At 46.6% G+C, this 24675-nt stretch overlaps 1 protein-coding gene across 2 annotated transcripts in view; it reads right to left on the bottom strand.

The window, feature by feature from the left end:
• Nucleotides 1-8641: 8641 nt before the first annotated feature.
• Nucleotides 8642-24675, bottom strand: part of GNB4 (G protein subunit beta 4) — a 181182-nt gene continuing 165148 nt past the window's right edge. For both annotated transcript variants that reach the window (XM_075340599.1, XM_075340600.1), the window contains exons 7-10: nt 21520-21586; nt 18015-18216; nt 17147-17363; nt 8642-12533 (exon numbers count right to left, since the gene is read on the bottom strand). In XM_075340599.1, coding sequence (XP_075196714.1) covers nt 12427-12533; nt 17147-17363; nt 18015-18216; nt 21520-21586 — 593 coding nt within the window. In that variant the 3' untranslated portion in view covers nt 8642-12426. The remainder of the gene's footprint in view (nt 12534-17146; nt 17364-18014; nt 18217-21519; nt 21587-24675) is intronic.

Genomic DNA, 24675 nt, shown 5'->3' with positions numbered 1-24675 from the left:
CTTCAAGCTCATGGAAGTTACACAAAATATTAAATATGGCTCTAATATCACCACAACTTTATTCACCAATGTTATGCAACATATGTGTTAGAAGTTAATTATTTATTTGAATTTTACATTTTCTGTGGGCGACAAAACTTTTGTCTTGCCAAAATCTGACCTGTGTTCATTAAATGATGATGAATATTTCAGCAACTTTATTTTCATAATCTAAACCAAATTTGGGAGGGTTTCAGCTTTCAAAAGAGTAATTTATGAAACCAATGGATTAATTTAAAGTCAGGTTATAAGCTTTTTTTTTTTTTGATTTTTTTTACATAACATGGAAAAGCGACAGAACTGCCAGGGACTGTAGAGTAAACAGGAAAGTAGGATTAAGGCTTCTTAAAAGCACATGTAAGCTTTCAAACAGCAAAATGATACTTTAAAATCTAGACCTTGTTGAAGCTGCTGCACATCTCTATCACATGCACTGTGTTGTGCACACGCTGCAGCTGGCAATAAGATAGTCTGCAAGAGGAAGAACCTGGAACTCTGGCAAAGTGAGGAAACTGGTTATTGCTGCCAGGACCCCTAAAATGAATTACATCTTGAAGAGACATGATTGACAATTGCCCGTTTTCCATCAAGCCATTCAGTGGGGCAGCACTCATTTAATCATTGAGCGATTGCTTGAGCTGAAACCCTTTCTTGTAGACATGGCCATCCCTCAAGTAACAGTAAATAAAAGGTCAATGGACACAGGTGGCTGAATTGAAGGAATTGCTTTAAATCACCCATTTACAGTGACTAAAAAAATTACAAGCTGAGGATTCCATGCCTGGCATTTTCATAAAGAAGTGGAAAAACTTGCTGTTTTGCCTGTCCAAAAGAGGAGGTTTAATTACATATGGCATTGCTGTTTCAATGAAACGGAGAGAGATGCTGCCACTTGAAAATACAATTCTTCTGGTAGCTGTTTATGTGGACCCCAGTCATCATATATTGATGAATGATCAACATCTTACTAAAGGAAAATAAGCTCTGACAATGGTAGCAGTTAGGATGAGTGGACTACAGGACTGCCAAGAGCAAGAAGACTTAAGGTCCTGACAGTGCTACTGCTGTTATATCTTCAGCCACATCAGATGAAGAGTTTAATTCTGAAAAGTATTTGGATGACTTGGAGCAGTCAAAGTGTTGCCACAGGGAAAAAGATCCCACTCCAACAGCAAACAGATGATTGAGAGCAAGTGACCAGATTTCAGCATAATTTTTCAAAGTAGAAGAGTTTAAGCATTCATCAAAACTGACTGCATGAGGAAATTCTTTTATACCTTGAGGCTATGTGCCCATGTTACGTTGTGTCCCTACAGAAGTTTATGCAACGATTTGAACAGCACATGTGCACTTCAAATCGCTGCAGAAAAACTACGTAATGAAAAGCCGATTTCACGCGCTCTGGATGCAGCCCCCACCATAGACCAAGCGAGACTAGCATCCAAAGCGCACGGAATAAGTAACGTGTTGCTTTTTAGAACTCAGCGATTTGGCAGCATGTAAATTGCTGCGTTCTAAAATGCAACGTGCGCATGGATTATGCACATTCATAGATTGTGCTGGGGACGCAGGACGCATGCAGTTACTCTGCGGTGCAGAACGCAGCGTAACTGCATGCAATACGCACACGTGGGCACAGAGCCTTAAATTGTTAAAAATATTGCCCGTGTGGTGACCTCTTCCCCACCAACCCAAGTTAGGGTAGAGAGGTTGTTCTCTTCAATTAATATATTTAGATCAGATTTGAGGTCCTCTATGAAGGAGGATCTGATGGAGGAGATACTATTTCTCAGAAATTCATAGACTGCACAAATGTTATTCCGTACATTTTCGTTGAAAACTGTTTTCCCCACTGACTGCATATTTACAGTTTAATAAAGTTTGTTCTAAATTTGTATTCCAATAAATATATTTTGTTTTATTTAAACAGTTTGATTATTGCAGCAGTATAATAATGTTTAAAAGCCTGATGTTACCATTTTACTACAGTAAATTTATCACAACCATAAGTCGTGTATGAGGGAGTTGGAGTCGGAGAAATTGAGGAGTCGGAGGTTTCGCTTACCGACTCCACAGCTCTGGTGTTAAGAGTCTATGAGGAACAGGTGATCTAGTTTTTTGGGTTTTTTTGTAACATTGGGCACGCTCAAGACACGAGGGTTGTTCGGGGATGCTTCTAGTAAAAATGGAGCAAAAACAGATCAACTACTGAAACGGTGCTGTTTTTTTTCCCCACAAATTTTTAAACCCTGGATCAGTTCCAAGTGGACATGTAATCAGTCGGGTACTGGTGGACGCTGTGGTAGTAAAATGCAGTAGGCCAAGGAGAAACATGGACCGTTTATATTAAGGAGCAGAGCACCCCCTACTGGAAAGAAGGGAATTTTGTTACTTACCGTAAATTCCTTTTCTTCTAGCTCTTATTGGGAGACCCAGACGATTGGGGTATAGCTACTGCCCTCCGGAGGCCACACAAAGCACTACACTAAAAAGTGCAAGGCCCCTCCCCTTCTGGCTATACCCCCCCGTGGTATCACGGGTACTCCAGTTTTAGTGCCAAAGCAAGAAGGAGGAAGCCAATAACTGGTTTAAACAAATTAACTCCGAGAAACATCGGAGAACCGAAAAAACCGTTCAACATGAACAACATGTGTACCCGCAAACCACAAAAAAATCCCGAAGGACAACAGGGCGGGTGCTGGGTCTCCCAATAAGAGCTAGAAGAAAAGGAATTTACGGTAAGTAACAAAATTCCCTTCTTCTTCAGCGCTCTATTGGGAGACCCAGACGATTGGGACGTCCAAAAGCTGTCCCTGGGTGGGTAAAGAAATACCTCATGTTAGAGCTGCAAAAAAACAGCCCTCCCCTACGGGGATGTCACTGCCGCCTGCAGGACTCTTCTACCTAAGCTGGCATCCGCCGAAGCATAGGTATGCACCTGATAATGCTTGGTGAAAGTGTGCAGACTGGACCAGGTTGCTGCCTGGCACACCTGTTGAGCCGAAGCCTGGTGTCGTAATGCCCAGGACGCACCCACGGCTCTGGTTGAGTGGGCTTTTAGCCCTGAAGGAACCGGAAGCCCCGCAGAGCGGTAGGCCTCTAGAATTGGTTCTTTGATCCATCGAGCCAGGGTGGCTTTAGAAGCCTGCAATCCCTTGCGCGGACCAGCGACAAGGACAAAAAGAGCATCGGAACGGCGCATGGGCGCCGTTCGGGAAATGTAGATTCTGAGTGCTCTCACCAGATCTAGCAAACGTAAGTCCTTTTCATACCGGTGAACCGGATGAGGGTAAAAGGAAGGCAAGGATATATCCTGATTAAGATGAAACGAGGATACGACCTTAGGGAGAAACTCCGGAATGGGGCGCAGCACTACCTTGTCCTGGTGGAACACCAGGAAAGGAGCCTTGGATGACAAAGCTGCCAGCTCAGACACTCGCCGAAGCGATGTGATCGCGACAAGAAACGCCACTTTCTGTGACAGGCGAGAAAAGGAAACGTCCTTTAGAGGCTCGAAGGGCGGCTTTTGCAGAGCAACAAGTACTCTGTTCAGATCCCATGGATCTAACGGCCGCTTGTACGGGGGCACAATATGACAGACCCCCTGTAGGAACGTGCGCACCTTAGGAAGACGTGCTAGACGCTTCTGAAAAAACACCGACAGTGCCGAGACTTGCCCTTTAAGGGAGCTGAGCGACAAGCCCTTTTCCAACCCCGATTGCAGGAAGGAAAGAAAGGTGGGCAATGCAAATGGCCAAGGGGATACTCTCTGTGCAGAGCACCAAGATAAGAAAATCTTCCACGTTCTGTGGTAGATCTTAGCAGACGTTGACTTCCTAGCTTGTCTCATTGTGGCTACGACTCCTTGAGATAATCCTGCAGACGCTAGGATCCAGGACTCAATGGCCACACAGTCAGGTTCAGGGCCGCAGAATTCTGATGGAAAAACGGCCCTTGGGACAGTAAGTCTGGTCGGTCTGGCAGTGACCACGGTCGACCGACCGTGAGATGCCACAGATCCGGATACCACGATCTCCTCGGCCAGTCTGGGGCGACGAGTATGACGCGGCTGCAATCGGATCTGATCTTGCGTAACACTCTGGGCAAAAGTGCCAGAGGTGGAAAGACGTATGGGAGCCGGAACTGCGACCAATCTTGAACCAATGCGTCTGCCGCCAGAGCTCTTTGATCGCGCGACCTCGCCATGAATGCCGGGACCTTGTTGTTGTGCCGGGACGCCATTAGGTCGACGTCCGGCACTCCCCATCGGCGACCGATTTCCTGAAACACGTCCGGGTGAAGGGACCATTCCCCTGCGTCCATGCCCTGGCGACTGAGGAAGTCTGCTTCCCAGTTTTCTACGCCGGGGATGTGAACTGCGGATATGGTGGAGGCCGTGGCTTCCACCCACATCAGAATCCGCCGGACTTCCTGGAAGGCTTGCCGACTGCGTGTCCCCCCTTGGTGGTTGATGTATGCCACCGCTGTGGAGTTGTCCGACTGAATTCGGATCTGCCTTCCTTCCAGCCACTGCTGGAAGGCTAGTAGGGCAAGATACACTGCTCTGATTTCCAGAACATTGATCTGAAGGGTGGACTCCTGCGGAGTCCACGTCCCCTGAGCCCTGTGGCGGAGAAACACTGCTCCCCACCCTGACAGACTCGCATCTGTCGTGACCACTGCCCAGGATGGGGGCAGGAAGGATCTTCCCTGAGACAATGAGGTGGGAAGGAGCCACCATTGTAGAGAGTCCTTGGCCGTCTGGGAAAGAGAGACTTTCCTGTCCAGGGACGTTGACTTCCCGTCCCATTGGCGGAGAATGTCCCATTGAAGTGGACGCAGATGAAACTGCGCAAAGGGAACTGCTTCCATGGCTGCCACCATCTTCCCGAGGAAGTGCATGAGGCGCCGTAAGGGGTGCGACTGGCCCTGAAGGAGGGATTGCACCCCTGTCTGTAGTGACCGCTGTTTGTTCAGCGGAAGCTTCACTCTCGCTGCTCGAGTATGGAACTCCATGCCAAGATACGTTAGTGACTGTGTCGGAGACAGATTCGACTTTGGAAAGTTGATGATCCATCCGAACGTCTGTAGAGTCTCCAGTGTAGCATGTAGACCGAGTTGGCATGCCTCTTGAGAGGGTGCCTTGACAAGTAGATCGTCTAGGTAAGGGATCACCGAGTGTCCCTGAGAGTGCAAGACCGCTACCACTGCCGCCATGACCTTGGTGAAAACCCGTGGGGCTGTCGCCAGACCGAATGGCAGAGCTACGAACTGAAGATGTTCGTTTCCTATCACAAAACGTAGAAAACGTTGATGTTCTGTAGCAATTGGCACGTGGAGATAAGCATCTTTGATGTCTATTGAGGCAAGGAAGTCTCCTTGAGACATTGAGGCCACGACAGAGCGGAGGGTTTCCATCCGGAACCGCCTGGCGTGCACATGTTTGTTGAGCAGCTTTAGATCCAGAACAGGACGGAACGAGCCGTCCTTTTTTGGAACCACAAAGAGATTGGAGTAAAACCCTCTCCCTTGTTCCTGAGGCGGTACAGGAACCACTACTCCTTCCGCTCTTAGGGAGTCCACCGCCTGCAGCAGGGCATCTGCTCGGTCTGGATGTGGGGAGGTTCTGAAGAACCGAGCTGGAGGACGAGAACTGAACTCGATTCTGTACCCGCGAGACAAAATGTCTGTCACCCACCGGTCTTTGACCTGTGACATCCAAATAACGGAAAAGCGGGAGAGCCTGCCCCCGACCGGAGATGCGGAGGGGGGGAGCTGGAAGTCATGAGGTAGCCGCTTTGGAAGCGGTTCCTCCATTTGCTTTCTTGGGGCGCGCGTGAGCCCGCCAGGAATCTGAGCTTCTTTGCGTCCTCTGAGTCCCTTTGGACGAGGAGAATTGTGTCTTGCCCGAACCTCGAAAGGACTGAAACCTCTGCTGCCATTTTTTCTGCTGAGGTTTACTTGATCTGGGCTGGGGCAAAGAAGAGTCTTTACCCTTGGACTGTTTAATGATGTCAGCCAATGGCTCGCCAAACAGTCCATCTCTAGATAAAGGCAGGCTGGTTAAACATTTTTGGAACCAGCATCTGCTTTCCAGTCCTTTAACCACAAGGCTCTGCGCAAAACTACCGAATTGGCGGACGCCATTGAGGTGCGGCTGGTAGATTCTAGGACCGCATTGATAGCGTAAGACGCAAACGCGGACATCTGCGAGGTAAGGGACGCCACTTGCGGCACCGCTGGATGTAAGATAGCATCCACTTTTGCTAACCCTGCTGAAATAGCTTGGAGTGCCCATACGGCTGCGAATGCTGGAGCAAACGACGCGCCGATAGCTTCATAGACAGATTTTAACCAGAGGTCCATCTGTCTGTCATTGGCATCCTTAAGTGAAGCGCCATCCTCCACTGCAACTATGGATCTAGCTGCAAGTTTGGAAATCGGGGGGTCAACTTTTGGACACTGGGTCCAGCGCTTGACCACATCAGGGGGGAAAGGAAAACGTGTATCCTTAGAACGTTTAGAGAAACGCCTTTCTGGATGAGCGTCGTGTTTCTGGATTGACTCTCTGAAGTCAGAGTGATCCAAGAAAGCACTTAATTTACGCTTGGGATAGAGAAAACGAAACTTCTCCTGCTCTGCAGCTGCCTCCTCTGCAGAAGGGGCTGGGGGAGAAATATCCAACAGTCTATTGATGGCTGAGATAAGCTCGTTTACCATGGCGTCCCCATCCGGGGTATCCAGATTGAGAGGGGTTCCAGGATAAGACTCCTGATCACTCTCATCAGACGCATCACAGGGCGACTGATTGCGCTGAGACCCTGAGCAGTGTGATGACGTTGAGGGTCTTTCCCAGCGAGCCCGCTTAGGGTGGCTGGGGCTATCATCTGAGTCATAATACTCAGCCTGTGAAGCCGGGGACCCCCTTGCAGTCTGGATTAAATCCAACTGAGGGGGATTAGAGGACAGAGACCTCGCCGTGTCCATAGACTGAGCCCCAGGCATGGATTGCAAAGTTTCAAGGATTTTTGCCATAGTCACAGACATATTATCAGCAAAAACTGCAAAGTCTGTCCCTGACACCGGGGCAGGACTTACAGGCGTCTCAGCCTGGGTCACTATCTCTCCTGACTCCGGCTGGCGAAGCAGCACCGGATCTGAGCATTGCACACAATGGGGGTCCTTGGAGCCTGCTGGTAGAGCAGCCCCACATGCAGCACACGCAGTGTACACAGCCCTAGCCTTGGCAGCCTTGCGTTTTGTGGATGACATGTTGCTGCCTCCTCAGAGCGATCTGGGTATACAGCCAGGAAGCGACCTCACAGTGCAAGCAATAAGGAAATATATATATGTCCAGTGACACAGTACACTAATACACACTGAGGCACTAGAGGGGCCAGCTGAAAAGCCGCTTACCGCCCGCTTAAGAGCGGGTGTGTGATCTCCAAAGCCCCCTAGTCCAGGTCTCCCAGAGCCTTGCGTCCTTCCTCCAGCCAGACATGCATGTAATGGCTGCCGGCGTCCTGAGAGAGGAGGGGGGGCGGGCCCTGGGCGTTCCTGACTAAGAGCGGGAAGCCTGCTTCCCTCTGTGCCTAGTGAGAGGGCTGGAGCATGTAAATCAGGCTCCAGCCCTCGTCGCTGCCGTGAAACAGCGTCTCTCCCCTACCCTGATTGACAGGGTGGGGGCGGGAACTAATCGGAGCTGCCGGCGTCCTAGGCCGCAAAAGCCGGGGACTAGATTTATAAACGCCACCGCCGTAAAAGCGCGGTCGGCGTGTCCCCGGCGAACTAAAAGTCACAGCAGCGCCGCCGGTCCAGCGGGGGTCGGCGCTGCGTTCCCACAACACAGAAAAAAGTCCCCCAGTTAAACTGTAGGAACACTAGCTCTAGCGTTACGGTCCCCGGCGCACTACAACACCCAGCCAGCCCGGAGTGTGTCTGTGCCTGCCGGGGACACAGAGTACCTGTATGATGCAGGGCCTTGTCCCTGATTGTACTCCTGCTCGGCATCCACCAGGTGCTATGGGTCTGTGGATGGAGCCCGGCGTCAGAGCTTTGAGGCCGGCAGGATCCCACTTCCACAGAGCCCTACAAGGGGATGTGGAAGGAAAACAGCATGTGGGCTCCAGCCCCTGTACCAGCAATAGGTACCTCAACCTTACAACACCATCTACGGGTGAGAAGGGAGCATGCTGGGAACCCTATATGGGCCCTCTTTTCTTCCATCCGAAATAGTCAGCAGCTACTGCTGACTAAAATCTGTGGAGCTATGCATGGAATGTCTGACCTCCTTCGCACAAAGCTTGAAAACTGGAGTACCCGTGATACCACGGGGGGGTATAGCCAGAAGGGGAGGGGCCTTGCACTTTTTAGTGTAGTGCTTTGTGTGGCCTCCGGAGGGCAGTAGCTATACCCCAATCGTCTGGGTCTCCCAATAGAGCGCTGAAGAAATAAAGGACATCAGCAGTTGCCTCACTGATATAACAGGTCTCGGGTCACGAGCCCGACATGGCTGTAGAAGGATATACTGTACACTAATGTATTAGAACAACTTCCAGTCATTCATTCAGACTCCACAGGTAAGAAGCACGTACGACGCGGATCTGGTTAAAAGCACTTGTTTATTGGTTACAATATCAATTCATGGCAACATATTGGTTTCACTGAGCCACTGTACAAATACAAAGAAAAAAAAAATCAATTGTGGAAAAATATAAACAAAACGTTTATAGCAAGTGATTATTTCACAGGGAAATCTTTTATACAACAGCGACTGTTATAAAGGGAGAGAAAAAAAAAACAAAAAAACAAAAAAAAAAAATGCATGGCACGTCCCTGGTTTTTAATTGGCTTAAAACCTTTAAGACAGTTCTTAATACATACACGATCCAAAAGGCAGTGCAGAATTAATTCAGAATCCATATTTATAAAGCCTTTTGTCAGCAACACATGAGTAAAAATGTTATAAAATGAATGTGCGAGAGTCGTCCTCCTGTAAAGTGTAGATATATATTACAGCAACTAAACAATGTCTCCTCGAAAGCAACTAAATCTTGGACTTCTAGGGGTAGAAAGTGTAAGAACTCACATGTAAAAGATGCTTTTTTTTTTTTGTTTTTTTCTTTAACTTTTTTCCCCCCTCCCCAGAATGGAGAAACACACAGGATAAAGCACCACTATGTAAAGAAAGCAATAAAAAGGCCGTAAAGATCTAGAACTACTCTCCATTGAAGTCCAGATTAACTCGAACCCTAGCACACTGTGTGGTAGAAGAATCTGTGAGGCACATGTAATGTGTTTATCAGGTTATATCAATCAGTAACACTGTTTGCACATATTACCATACAACACGGCATTAAACATTCTGCATGTATTTTATACAACCAGCAATTGGATAAAAAATAGAAGAGAGACCAGGCCGATGGGGCCTCGAAACTTAGGAAGAGATTTCACTAGCATGCATGCCAGAGTATGTATACAAGGTGCGCCATTAGCCCATGCTTTGTTACTTGCACATACGCAGTCTTCCATTCGAGAAAATCTCACTGGAGCATGGAAAGTAGTCTGCCGCCACCAGAACGTGTGAATACAGTACTCCAGACTCCGCGGGAAGGGTCTGTCAGAGGTGGAATGTAATGAAGAGAGCAGTCTATGGACTGTGCAGACTACAGATCCACTCAGGCGAAAGAGAACGTGGTCTTCTCTGTCCTATGTGGAAGAAGCGGCCGGTTGTTTTCGGGTGGGACTGTAAGACACCGTTAGATCAAGGCCCAGTGCAGGGAATTGGCACAGTCTAGCCTGGCGATTACACATGGCGGCGACCAATGCCTTGAAGCACAGCATAGAGGGTAAGGTACACGCCAATTTTCTAACAAGATGTTCCTTTACTCCAAAATAGTTACTTAAAAATGTACCAATGGGTCAGCCATGATGTGGTGTAACCCAAATTCCCCAGAATACAATGTGACCACCACACCCCCAACGAATGGCTACATTCCCAATAAAAGGTTCCTTCCACAGAAGAGCTGCCCCTGCTACGACAGGTGTAAGGACGAGGTGAGTTGGCGACAGGCGCAGGCTCGCACCCAGGCCATTTCCATTGTAAGAAGGCGACAAGTAAACAGAAAAGGCAGGCAAATAAAATACATTACAGTTGGTGTTAATACAAAGGATTAAATATTGGCACAATGTGAATTCCCCCCCCTCCCAAATTTTTATGAAAAGAACAATTTGTTGGTGTTGACACCTCACAAGAACGGTATGTGGGTACCCGGGTGGTCTACAGAACCTACTACACCCAACAGATACTACACACCTGGCACAGTTAGTGTATTCAATGGGAAATGAAAACTGCATTTTATCATCGTGCCCAATATCTCACATTCACCTTACTTAAAGAAAAAAAAAAAGAAGAAAAGAAAAGAAATGGTGCTCGGGGCTATTCGCTAGCAACGTACAAGACCTGATCACACAATCAGATTTCCCAGAACTCCCTGCTGCTTCCCTCCGTAAACAGATCTACCTATGTAATGTGGGGATCGGGGGCTGCGTGACACGCGGTCAGGACTTTGCAGCGTGGTTAAGTGCACTGACATGGGCGTACACATGACGTCATGTGCTGAAGTCTGTTTGGTCTCAAAAAGTTGTGCTCAAAAGGGAACACCATTGTGGTCAAAACGCTTCCCATTCCTTCAGTGACTAGACCGGACTGGAAGAAAAAAGAAAAAACAAAAAAAAAAAAAGCCGAGAAAAGTGAAGAAAAAAAAAAAAAGCAGGGAAATGCTCCTGAACAATGCAGATAACACTGGATCCCAGTCACAATTTGGTCCTTCATATTGAATTAGAATACTTGTGCATGGCGATAGTGTCCGACTGGTATTGATTGGCACTTCTAAGACACGGGACAGAAGGCACAGTGCATCATCACAGCTCACCATACACTGGTCACCTACCCACGGGACATGCAGCCACTTCCGGCCCGAGGAAGGTGGATTAGCCGAAAATATGGCTGCAAATACCAACAACAACAACTAAGAGTCCCAATACTGAAGGGCAAACTGATTTGGCACTGGACGCAACATGGGGGAATCAATGTATTCCTTTATCAATCATGGATTCTATTTATTGAGCAGGCCTTGATCACGCATTAGTCTATGGAGGCCGGCTTGTTCGATTTAAGTTAGGGACCTGTAGACTTTGGGGGGTGTCCATTTCTGTGCGTGTGGTGCTACACTAAAGGGGTGTCAGCTGTACAAGTATACAAAGGGGCGATGCATCACACAATAGTCCAACATAGGCTCATTAGTCCAATGTGCCTATAGGGCTATGCTATAGGATGGCGGGTGGACTCCCAACAGCACAAGAATCCAATGTCTCCCAAGAGACTCAAGTTTTCTATTTTGGGTGTTGTATCGAATCAAAACACAATTATCAGGTCATTGGGGCTAAAAAAAAAAAAAAAAAAAAATATTTTTACTTTTTCATTTTCAGTGCAGGTAGAAGGAAAGTTTAGCAATTTGCATTAGTGCATTCAAGTCAGGATGTGGAATAGTAGATTGGATTTTCCTGCATATTTCTTGTACTGCACAATGGCCTCAGTGATTCTCTGTCCCATTATGCCATACAATATATAGGGGGTGAGGGGAGTAGTGAGCGAGTTTAAAACTGGCCTGCCTAAACGTGGAGATATACTACAATTGTATGGATACAAGTACAAAGCAATGACTTCATTTCATCCACAGCAAATTCACAAAGAAAGAAAAAAAAAGAAAAATAAAACGACAATCACTAAACTATTGTGGCGTTCAAAAAAAAAAAAAAAAAAAAAAAAAGCTACAATTCATATTCTTTAAATAAAAAAGGCATTATTTCATTTTTTTTTCTATTTTGTGTTTTTTTTTACATACAAACATTACATGATCGGCTGCTATAGTGTGTACATTCAATTATGTACAAAAATAATAAAAAAAAAAGAAAAATATCAGTACAGACTCAGCAGACTTTGAGCACAAAGCAGAAATCTTTTAACCGTATGGCTGCTGTAAAGGTCTAATAGACATAACCGACTTTTCTAGCAGCAAAAGGGTTAAAACAACTTAACCAAACCACAAAATAAAGACTGGCTCCTAGACTCTTGGTCACCATGATCCTGTGTGCTAGCCCCTTTAAATAGTCACCAATGCGCTTTCCCCTTTGAACCCTTATGACTTCACTTGATTTTTACTAGTTTTAAAGAAAGCCTTTTTTTGTGTAATAATAATCAGTGAATAGAAAAACTTCACCTGCAAATACAAGGTAGAAATGTTATTATTTCACAGCTATAGGCTGCAGCATTGACCTCTCCAGATCTCGGTGGAGAATTTACAAGATCATTCATCTTTGCCCAAGTTAATTCCAGATTCTGAGAAAACTGTCCCAAGACCCTGTAGCTACAGCCATGCCATCGTCGGTTACACCTAAACAGCTCACGCGGTTATCGTGACCCGCAAGGACCCCTGTGGAGACAGAAAGAAGCAGTTACTCACAATGTACTGTGCTTCTTATGGGGGATACAAGCCCCCGGCAGCAGGTCACAAAATAACATTCAGCAGAACAAGGATGCGATCACTCGCTCGGATTGGATCACTACATGTCACCATACAACGGCCAAATTGTTAAACAGATCTTAGACTTTAAATCTGGTGTCACACAGTGACGCAGCAGCGATCACGATCAGCGATCTGACCTTACCAGGATCGCTGCTGCGTCGTTACATGGTCGCTGGTGAGCTGTCAAACAGGCAGATATCACCAGTGACCAGCCCCCAGCCAGCAGCGAGGCGTGGAAGCGATGCTGCGCTTGGTAACTAAGGTAAATACTGGGTAATCAAGGAAAGCACTTCTCTTGGTTACCCGATATTTACCTTAGTTACTAGCGTCCGCCGCTCTCATGCTGCCAGTGCCGGCTCCCTGTTCTCTGCACTCCCAGCCAGAGTACACATCGGGTTAATTACCCGATGTGTACTCCAGCTACATGTCCAGGCAGCCGGCACTGGCAGCGTGAGAGCACACCGCGTAGCGCTGGCTCCCTGCTCTCCTAGCCAGAGTACACAACGGGTTAATTACCCGATGTGTAATCCGGCTACGTGTGCAGGGAGCAGTGAGCTGGCACTGGCAGCGTGAGAGCGGCGGACACTGGTAAAGGTGAATATCGGGTAGCCAAGGAAAGGTCTTCCCTTTGTTACCCGATGTTTACCGTGGTTACAGCTTACCGCAGCTGCCAGAAGCTGGCTCCCTGCTCTCTCCAATTCGTCGCTCTCTCACTGTCACACACAGCGATGTGTGCTTCACAGCGGGAGAGCAACGAGCAAAAAATGAAGCAGGACATTCAGCAACCAGCGGCGACCTCACAGCAGGGGCCAGGTCGTCGCTGGATGTCACACATAGCGACAGCGACGTCGCTGCTACGTCACAGAAAATGGTGAATTAGCAGAGACGTCGTTGTCGTCGTCGCTGTGTGACACCACCTTAAAAGGCTGGTGTACTTACTGTGCAATCAAAAGTATTCAACCCATTACTCATTAGATTTCTTAGCAACATTTACAAACTTTCTGCTGTTTGTAATAAAAAAAACAAAAAAAAAAAACAAAAAAACTCAACACATTAATATAACATCTTCAACATCGCTGGGATCAAGGTCTCTGCCCCTACATCACACAGCTTTTAGCTAGGGAAGCAAAAACCTGCTGAAAGTCCATTAATATATTCAGTTCACTGGTAGACATCCTACCGATGCAGCTTCACCAGGGCCCAGAGGTGAAGGGGTGCCCATGCAGGGCGGTTAGTAATGAGGGCAATCTGGCCAGTTGTTCGAAGCACATGGTCAGCTTGCCCTCATCTGTCATAAGAGGTGTGACAACAAAGCAATCCTGCTGCTCTGTGCACAGCAGCGGAGCCGCAGGAATCCATCCTCTATGGCTAGAATGTAGGCGCTCCTGTGAGGTGATGTCACCGGAAGGGGCGGGGCCTCCTCCTCCAGCGCAGAGCTGATCCCATCATCCTAGTTCTCAGTGCTGTGCTGTGGCTGTTGCAGAGAAGGAGCTGAGGAGAGGTCAAACACAGGCGCTACACCAAGGAGCGAGGGGCTAGGGATGAGTAATGGGAGGCAGTGTGTTTTTTTGGAGGCACAGGATAACTGGATGTTCCTACATGGGGACTGCATATTTGAGTAATTGCCCAAGGAAGGGGTGATTTTACATACATGGGGCTGGATAGGGAAAGGGATGAGCTTGTATATGTGGGGCTGCGTACTGTGTAGGCTGTGCAGGAAAGGGGGTGATATTACTCTTGGGAAAGGAGGTTACGTTACAGTTGTTAGGGGGCTGTGTGCTGAGGAACTACCTGCTGGGGGGCTGCGTTGTGAAGGAAGTGATGTTACATGCATGGGGCTGCATAGGGAAGGGGGTGATGTTTACTTGTGTGGGGAAGTGGGTAATATAGGGTGGCATGGTGGCTCAGTGGTTAGCACTGCAGCCTTGCAGCGCTGGGGTCCTGGGTTCTAGTCCCAGTAAGGACAACATCTGCAAGGAGTTTGTATGCTCTCCCCGTGTTTGCGTGGGTTTCCTCTGGGTCCTCCGGTTTCCTCCCACACTCCAAAAACATACTGATAGGGAATTTAGATTGTGAACCCAATGGGGAGTGTTGCCAATGTATGTAAAGCACTATGGAATTAATAGCACTATATAAATGAATAAATATTATTATTAATATTATATATGTGGAGAAGGGGGTGATGTTACGCATGTGCTAAACTCCTTCCCATCCCACAATTCATTATATACTCAGTGTACTCCCCAACCCACAATTCAGAATATGGCCCAGATACAGTCCTCCCCACCCCACAATTCATTATATGGTCCTCCCATTCCACACTTCATTATATGTAAGGTACAGTAATGTACATAAATATTACATAGTGCTGTCTTTTGTTATGTACATAGATATCTATTTGTAGCTTTGTCGGCATAAAAGGAGGGGACAATTTCTTGCACAGGGGGCACAAGCAGTCACTGTCCGTCCCCGATTCAGTTGCTCTTTAAAAAGTTTGTCAAAAGATTTCAAAGTCAACACCCAGTTTTGACAATTGTCTTTCACATTTGGGATATTCTGCACACCACAGACTTGTAAGCAGGAATCTGAACACAGGAAAGAGACGATATGCTGGACTTTTATAAGAAGTCACCCTAGAATAGTGTGAAAGTACCATAGAGCAACACACAATACAAACAGAAACCATAAGTATGCTTGTGTGCATAAACCCATATAGTTACCAATATGCCTGTGTTGTCTAGGCGTCATCTTGATTGACCGTGGGGCTGGAGACTGAAAACTGCTGCTGCCCAGGTAAACACCATAATCCCATCACTACACATGATGGGCGCTGCTGACCTATTTACTCAATGCCATTACTACTTAAAGGGAGCCTGTCATGTTAAAAATGCCTTCTGAACTGCAGGCAGTATGTTATAGAGCAGGGGGAGTCGATCAAGCTGATTATCCATTAATCTGTGGGAAAGGTTTCAGCAAAATTTGTATTTTATTCATTGAAATTCCTGGTGTTTGAATGTATGAGTCCAATGGCCGGGACTACTTTGTGATTCACAGTTCCTTGTATGACTGTGCAGACAGATTGCATGCAATCACTGAGTAGCACCGCCCCCTGGACTCCTTCAACCACTGAGTAGCACTGCCCCCTGGACTCCTTCAACCACTGAGTAGCACCGCCCCCTGGACTCCTTCAACCACTGAGTAGCACCGCCCCCTGTACTCCTTCAACCACTGAGTAGCACCGCCCCCTGGACTCCCATACATACAAACACCAGGAGTTCTAACGGATAAAATACACGTTATACTGAATTCTTTTCCCACAAACCTACATATTATTCTGCTCAGTTTCTATATCATGCTGTGCATAGATCAGCTTGCATGTACATTGGGTACTTCCCATCACTGCACTTCATAGCCAACAGCGTTTGTAGGCCATTACTACACAGTTTGCATAACCATCATAGAAGTCATGAAAATCAATCACAGTTATGAAAAAACCTGTAGCACAGTATGTAACACCCGGCTGCAGAAACTCACTGTGCTACAGTTTTTATGACTCCCATTGATTTCCATAGTGTAGTGCTGTTGTACTCAGTGACTAAGATCCAAAACCATATTGTTCTGTTTGGGCAATGAAAGGTAGAGAATAACCCTTTAACTTTAATAGATGCACATGGGTAAATCTGCCATACATTTTTATCTTGCATTACAATGACTGAAATCTGCAGCAAGGCCACATTAATTCCACATGTAAGACTTGCAGCCTTTGATGTGCATTTGTTTGCTAGTTTTACGCTCCATTTGAATAAATCCTAAAGGCCGCTTTACACGCTGCGATATCTTGACAGATATCGCTAGCGTGCGCACCCGCCCCCATCGGTTGTGCAACACGGGCAAAATCGCTGCCCGTGGCGCACAACATCGCGCTGAGCCGTCACACTACTTACCTGCCTAGCGACGTCGCTGTGACCGGCAAACCGACTCCTTTCTAAGGGGGCAGTTCGTTCAGCGTCACAGCTGCGTCACCGGTGGACGCCCAATAGAAGCGGAGGGGCGGAGATGAGCGGGACGTAACATCCCGCCCACCTCCTTCCTCATTGCGGGCGGCCGCCGGTGAGGTTCCTCATTCCTGCGGTGTCACACATAGCGATATGTGCTGCCGCAGGAGCGACGAACTACTTCGTACACCAAGCAGCAGAGATATTCGAGAATAGGGGGGCATGTCACTGATGAGCGATTTTGACCGTTTTTGCGACGATTCAAAAAAAAAAAAAAAAAAAAATAATCGCTCATAGGTGTCACACGCAAAGACATCGCTAAAGCGACCGGATGTGGGGCACAAATTCCGTGACCCCAACGAGATAGCTTGAGCGATGTCGCAGCGTGTAAAAGCGGCCTTAAAGTTTGTGATGGTTCATATAGATCAACTGCAGCCATATGATCAGATTTTTGATGCACAATAGGAGTACAGATAAAAACCAGATCCACTACATGGTTCAGCGGGGATTTCCACAAACACTGACCTGCTCTTTCTCCTTTCAAAGTGTCCCACACATTGCAGTTGAAGTCATCATAACCGGCTAGTAACAGGCGACCACTTTTTGAGAAAGCTACGGACGTGATACCGCAGATGATATTGTCATGTGAGTACATCATCAGCTCCTGGTCCGCACGCAGGTCAAATAGCCGGCAAGTAGCATCATCAGATCCAGTGGCGAATGCATGTCCATTGGGGAAAAACTAAAAACACAGGAAGTGAAGGAAATGAATAGTTTTCTCCTAGTTATTTAGGAAATTATAAAATCAGATAAATAATAAATTACCATTTATAACGTAAAAGGCTCGTTCAAACGTCTGATTTACTGACTGAGCAAAATTATTGATAAAAACTAAGATGGAGCAAAGTGAGATGACACTCATCCAAGAAACCAAGTGTCAGTTTCTCTACTTTCACCCATCTAGCAGTGCATGAAAAATAGACACTCAGATGCCATCCGTGTGTGGTCTGATCTTTTATATGGTCTTAAAGACTTGCGCTCACCTTCTTGATCCAACTCGGATCAATATCAGGCGTCTACGATATTGTAGAGACAACTATTGTCTACAAAATAAAGTGTGTGAACAGCCCCATAGACTATACTAGGTACGATTTCTTGTGGAAAAACAAGTATAGAAAATACCCATCAGGCTGAGCCCCAACTATGGGATAAAGAGCGCCGTCACCTGGACAATGTCCAACAACTCCAAAACCGCTATGAGAAGAAAATAAGGGAAGTAAAGGGACGTATCTATCCCCTTGTGACGCAGAGTCCGGCACTAGTGACTTTGTATGTGACTGTTATAGGAGGTCTGGACTCGCTTTAGGTAATGCAGCCACCTCGTGATACTTACGCAGACCGCATTGATATCAGAAACGTGGCCAGTAAAAGACTGCCTGCACATGCCATCACGGATATCCCACAGCTTAGAGGAAGCATCACAAGCACCGGAGACGAAAGTCCTCATGTCTGGGCTCAGGGACAGACTCATCACATCTCCAGTGTGTCCGGTAAAGGTTGTGGTCTGCTGTCCGGTCTCTATATCCCACAAAGCACTGAAAAAGAAAAAAATATATATATCATCATACAGATTTATTCTATTCCCCCCTATGAAATCTGCAGAAAGAGCAGCTCAATCCAGTACTGACGTGCACCGCATTTCACTCAATTCAAAGGCTGCACACAAAGCAGCACATTTTACCATAAAGTCCACCTCCAGGTGATTAACCCCTTCACCCCCCAGCCTGTTTTCACCTTCCAGACCAGGACAATTTTTTTCAATTCAGCCCAGTGTCACTTTATGATGTAATAACCCTGGAACGCTTCAATGGATCCAGTAATTGAGAATATTTTTTCGTGACATAATAGACAGCATGATCATGGTAAATTTAGAGCAATTTTTTGTGTTTGTGACAATAATCGGAAATGTGGCGAAAATTCAAAAATTTTTAAACATTGAATTTTTAAAAGGTCTTTAAAAAGGGTATACCGTATTTTTTTGGATTATAACACGCATTTTTCCTCCCAAAAATTTGGGAGGAAAATGAGGGGTGCATCTTAAAATCCGAATATAAACTTACCGGGGGGCCTGTCTGTGCGGCGACCGGGTGCGGGCGGCTGGGTGCCTGTCAGTGCCGCCTCCCCCTCTGTCCTGGAGGCCAGATGCCTCTCTGTGCGTGCGGTCAGGTGGCTGTGCGGATTGTGTTGGCTGTGCGACGAGTGTCCCAGTTCAAATGATGGCGCAGGGAGTCAGCGTGTGCGCAGATTGAGCCCTTGGATGAGAGCTCCAGCGGCGCATGTGCTGCTCCAGGCGCCATCATTTGAACCGGGACCGCAGACACCGGGACACTCCCAGCACCGACCTGACCCACCACTGCTGCAGCCACTAACACCATGGACCCGCCGCTGCTGCCAGCACAACCTCCGCCTCCTGTGACCCCTCTCCACCACCGCTGCCGCCCCCCTCCAGTAAGACAACACCAGAGTATTAGACGGACCCCATTTGTATTTTTTTACCTTTTTTCTCTCTAAATTTGGGGTGAGTCTTATAAAACGAAAAATACAATATATGGGACTCTACAAAAAAAAAAAAAAAAAAAAAAAGGTCTGTGCCAAAGCACTAACAGGCCGGTAGTTGCCACCTACCTGCCTGTTGTGCTCGGCACAGTTCCTCGTCGGCAGACTGCTTCTCATCCGCTTTGCTCTGAAGATAGGAGTCACTGCCAAGGTCATTGTGATTGACAAATGGCTCCCCCAGTTGGGAATTTGGGAGCCGGCTGGCAATCAATGCGACGTCAGCAGTCTCGTCCTATGTACAGAGCAGACATTAAGCCTTTGCTCTGTGGACAGAGCCCATGTATCGCCAGCAGGTGCGGTCTGCCTGCTCTGTGCCAGTGAAGAACGGCGCAGGTCACAACAGGCAGTAAGTTAGCACATACCTGGAAGGCAGAATTAACACTAGAACTACTGAGGTAGTCATTTTGACTACTTTGCACCATGTATTTCTATATAGGTGTCACGAGTCCAGTAGTTCTAGTGTTAATAAGTCAACAGCAGTTTAAGAATTGCCTTTCATGCTATTTTTTACGCAGTTCACCTTGCGGTACAAGTGATCAGGTGGCTTTATTCCTCAGGATAGTGATTACAGAATACCAGATTTATAAAGGGGTTTTTTTGTGTGTGTGTTTTTTTTTCTTTAACAGATGGAATAAAACCGCCCAATATAGGTTTATTGCATAACTATTTTGAAGGCTTTAGTTTTTTAATTTGTCTGTCGACAGTCACTTGAGGGCTATTTTTTTTTGCAGAATGTGTTCGAGTTTTTATTTGTACCACTTTAGCCCGCATATTTTTTGATCGCTTTCTATTCTCCTTGATTCTGATTTGACAAAAAAAAAAAAAAAAGCAGAAGTCACAATTCAGGACTGTTTGGGGGTTTTTTTTTAATGCCATTCACTGTCGGAAAAGTGAGAAGACCGCCTTCAGGTCAATACAATTACAGAAATACCACTTTAATTTTTTTTTTTTATGTTTTGCCACTTAACAGCATAAAAACAATTAAAAAAAAAAAATTCCATTTCTGTATTTTGAGAGCTATAGCTTTTTTATATTTTCCATGATTGAGCTGTATGGCGCCTTGTTTTGTGAGACAAGATGTTTTCAGGGGTACCGTTTCTATTTATGACTTTCTGATCATGTTTTATGCCACTTTGTCAGCTGTATGATTCAGTCAAAGGTTTTGCAACTTTTGTTAGTGTTCACTAAAGGGATTAACTAGTGTGACAGTTTTATAGATTGGGTTGTTACAGACCAGATATCTACTTTTGTTCATTTTTACTTAACTATAGTATTTTCTGCATTTCTTTGTTTTTCACTTTCTGATTTAACTTATTTTAGATTTTTTTTTTTACCTTTTACTTTTGTATTTTTTTTTTTTTACATAGCTTGTATATGAGACATTACCTTTTATTACTTGCATTGCTGGTATAATGTATTGCAGTGCTGTATGGAGCAAAGCCTTTTAAACCATGCTCCTGGCATGGTCTAACAGGTTTGCCGTAGAAGGCTAACACAGAGGTAGTTATGACTACCCCCCACCTCCCACCCATGATCACGTTGCGGGGCTCCCCATTGGGTTGGAGAGTACAATCCCTCCCCCAGCCCCCAAAAATGCTGTGATCGCTATGGATTGCAGTATTTTAGGGGGGTGGGGGGGGGGTTAAAAAAAAAAAAAAAAAATTATAGGGGCAGGGCGGTGACCATCCCTGGCTTTGACAGCCAGAGCTTAACTATAACTTACACAGAGCTCCCAGCGGCGTTTGTGCGGGCACAATTCCTGTGCCCTTGCGAATCAATGACAAACAGTTAGACGCCTAACCAACAATATCTTGAATATCGATATTTGGTGCACTTGTCCCTCTCACCATTCATCCACCTTTTAGTGGCTATTTTTTGTGACTGTACTGGACAGTTATTTTTAGCTAGTTGACTAATTAAAGATATTATTTAATAAGAATTTTTCATGGTTTGTCGATTCCTTCCTTCTACTGTTTTTGTGGTATACTTTAAGTTATCCACTCAACAAGCAGTTCTCAAACTGATATGGAATGGCTAAAGATTTGGACTGAAACAAAACAGTGCTGAGTATCGTGGAAAAGTGACTACCTCCCCCAATCTATTACACTCATGCGCTTTCTCAAAGTATTAATACACTCCATATATCCCAAGCCATCACCAAAAGTCTCCTCGGTTGTAAAGAGCTGATCCCGGGTCACCACTAGGTGTTATTAGGATCTGGGTCAGTCACTGATCCATCACTAAGAGATAAAAAGGTTTTGTGATATTTCTTCAATAATTACCAGGTTGTGTCCCCGGAGCTTGTGACAATCTGGTTGTCATCTAGAAAGCGGCAGCATGACAGGTATCCTGCAAGACAGAAAAGATGTGTAACCGACAAGCACAGGTATAAGGCTTCCTGCAGGAAGGAATAAGGAGTGGGCCAACACCCAGACAACCCATGCATGTCTGTATGCAGCACACTATGTCCCCGACAGTGGGGAAAGAGCAGCCAAAACTGAGGACTGATATTGGAAAACAAAATCATCCCCATAAAGGGTATATTTGCAGTTCAGCTTGTATGTATTGGTGGTGCAGAGCCCACCATTATCAGCTTGCTCAGCCGACAGTAATATAAGGGGGCCTTTGGACTCCACCTTGATAGAGGATGTTAAGAGAGATAAGGGTCCAGTTTATGAGATTTTGGAATACTTTATCCTTTTGTATTAGGTGAGATAAGCCACCAACATAGTGGTCTGGTAGGGGCTCTTATAGAGAGCACAGGAGAGCTCCTGTGTACGGAGGAGTCAAGAGAGGTCAGCCGAACTATGGTTCAGCCAACTCAGTGGATCTGTATTTATGGGCATCTTAAAAAGGACCCCGCCAGAACCACGGGCAGCATGTAGCAATCACCAGCTGTACGAACGCAGCCAGGTATGGCTGCAGCATTTCTGAGAAAAAAAAAAAGAGACATACTTTAAAAGCTGCTGTGGACCAAGCCGCACTGGTGATAACTGGAAAAGACTGATCCCCAGTGGCTGACCAGTTCTCCTTAGTCACATGCAAAAGGAGAGACACCTGTCACTCAAGGGAAGCAAGTGGGGCCCGCCTTTCATTGTGCTCACCAGTGCAGCTCAGTCCACAGATACTTGTAAACTAAGATTTTGCTCTAAAAACACAGCAGCGTTTTAGGGTGAAACACTCCTGGCTAAAATCATACAGCCTGTGTCTGATGCATCCCGCCTGATCCACAGACCGCATGTACCAGCTATAAGAATCCTTTAATTGTGTAAAAAAAAAAAAAAAAAAAAAAAAAAAAAAATTTTTTATTTTATTTTCAAGGCACTGTGGTGGCTTTCCCCGTGTAATAGGCAATAGGCATGTAAAAAAATATATTTTTTTTTTGCCTATTCCCTACTACACAGGGAAAGCCACAACAGTGCCTTGAAAATAAAAAAAAAAAAAAAAAAAAAAAAAAGTCAAACCCCATGTGCTTTTCATGCAACACCCACAAACACCAAAGTATTTTATTGGGATTTTATGTGATAACAAAGTAGCAAGTATCTTAAGCATAAAAGAAAGGATGAAGGGAATTTTGTTTACTTACCGTAAATTCCTTTTCTTCTAGCTCCAATTGGGAGACCCAGACAATTGGGTGTATAGGCTATGCCTCCGGAGGCCGCACAAAGTATTACACTAAAAGTGTAAAGCCCCTCCCCTTCTGCCTATACACCCCCCGTGCTCCCACGGGCTCCTCAGTTTTGGTGCAAAAGCAAGAAGGAGGAAAAAAATTATAAACTGGTTTAAAGTAAATTCAATCCGAAGGAATATCGGAGAACTGAAACCATTCAACATGAACAACATGTGTACACAAACAAACAGGGGCGGGTGCTGGGTCTCCCAATTGGAGCTAGAAGAAAAGGAATTTACGGTAAGTAAACAAAATTTCCTTCTTCTTTGTCGCTCCATTGGGAGACCCAGACAATTGGGACGTCCAAAAGCAGTCCCTGGGCGGGTAAAATAATACCTCGTAATAGAGCCGTAAAACGGCCCCTTCCTACAGGTGGGCAACCGCCGCCTGAATGACTCGTCTACCTAGGCTGGCATCCGCCGAAGCATAGGTATGCACCTGATAGTGTTTCGTGAAAGTGTGCAGGCTCGACCAGGTAGCCGCCTGACACACCTGCTGAGCCGTAGCCTGGTGCCTCAAAGCCCAGGACGCACCCACTGCTCTGGTAGAATGGGCCTTCAGCCCTGAGGGAACCGGAAGCCCAGCAGAACGGTAAGCTTCGAGAATTGGTTCCTTGATCCACCGAGCCAGGGTTGATTTGGAAGCCTGTGACCCTTTACGCTGGCCAGCGAAAAGGACAAAGTGCATCCGAGCGGCGCAGGGGCGCCGTACGAGAAATGTAGAGTCTGAGTGCTCTCACCAGATCTAACAAGTGCAAATCCTTTTCACATTGGTGAACTGGATGAGGACAAAAAGAGGGTAAGGAGATATCCTGATTGAGATGAAAGGGGGATACCACCTTAGGGAGAAATTCCGGAACCGGACGCAGAACCACCTTGTCCTGGTGAAACACCAGGAAAGGGGCTTTGCACGACAACGCTGCTAGCTCAGACACTCTCCGAAGTGAAGTGACTGCTACTAGGAAAACCACTTTCTGCGAAAAGCGTGAGAGAGAAATATCCCTCATTGGCTCGAATGGTGGTTTCTGAAGAACCATCAGCACCCTGTTCAGATCCCAGGGTTCTAACGGCCGCTTGTAAGGAGGAACAATGTGACAAACCCCCTGCAGGAACGTGCGTACCTGTGGAAGTCTGGCTAGGCGCTTCTGGAAAAACACAGAGAGCGCTGAGACTTGTCCCTTAAGGGAGCCGAGCGACAAACCCTTTTCCAGTCCAGATTGAAGGAAGGACAGAAAAGTGGGCAAGGCAAATGGCCAGGGAGAAAAACCCTGAGCAGAGCACCACGACAGGAAAATTTTCCACGTCCTGTGGTAGATCTTGGCGGACGTTGGTTTCCTAGCCTGTCTCATAGTGGCAATGACCTCTTGAGATAATCCTGAAGACGCTAGGATCCAGGACTCAATGGCCACACAGTCAGGTTAAGGGCCGCAGAATTCAGATGGAAAAACGGCCCTTGAGACAGCAAGTCTGGTCGGTCTGGTAGTGCCCACGGTTGGCCGACCGTGAGATGCCACAGATCCGGGTACCACGACCTCCTCGGCCAGTCTGGAGCGACGAGGATGACGCGGCGGCAGTCGGCCCTGATCTTGCGTAACACTCTGGGCAACAGTGCCAACGGAGGAAACACATAAGGGAGCTGAAACTGCGACCAATCCTGAACTAAGGCGTCTGCCGCCATAGCTCTGGGATCTTGAGACCGTGCCATGAACGTCGGTACCTTGTTGTTGTGCCGGGACGCCATTAGGTCGACGTCCGGCATGCCCCAGCGG

This window comes from Anomaloglossus baeobatrachus, chromosome 3 (genome assembly GCF_048569485.1).
Source record: "Anomaloglossus baeobatrachus isolate aAnoBae1 chromosome 3, aAnoBae1.hap1, whole genome shotgun sequence".
In the NCBI taxonomy this organism is placed as follows: Eukaryota; Metazoa; Chordata; class Amphibia; order Anura; family Aromobatidae; genus Anomaloglossus; species Anomaloglossus baeobatrachus.
The sequence above is the reverse complement of the archived record's forward strand: the minus strand, read 5'-3'. Positions and strand labels throughout refer to the sequence as shown.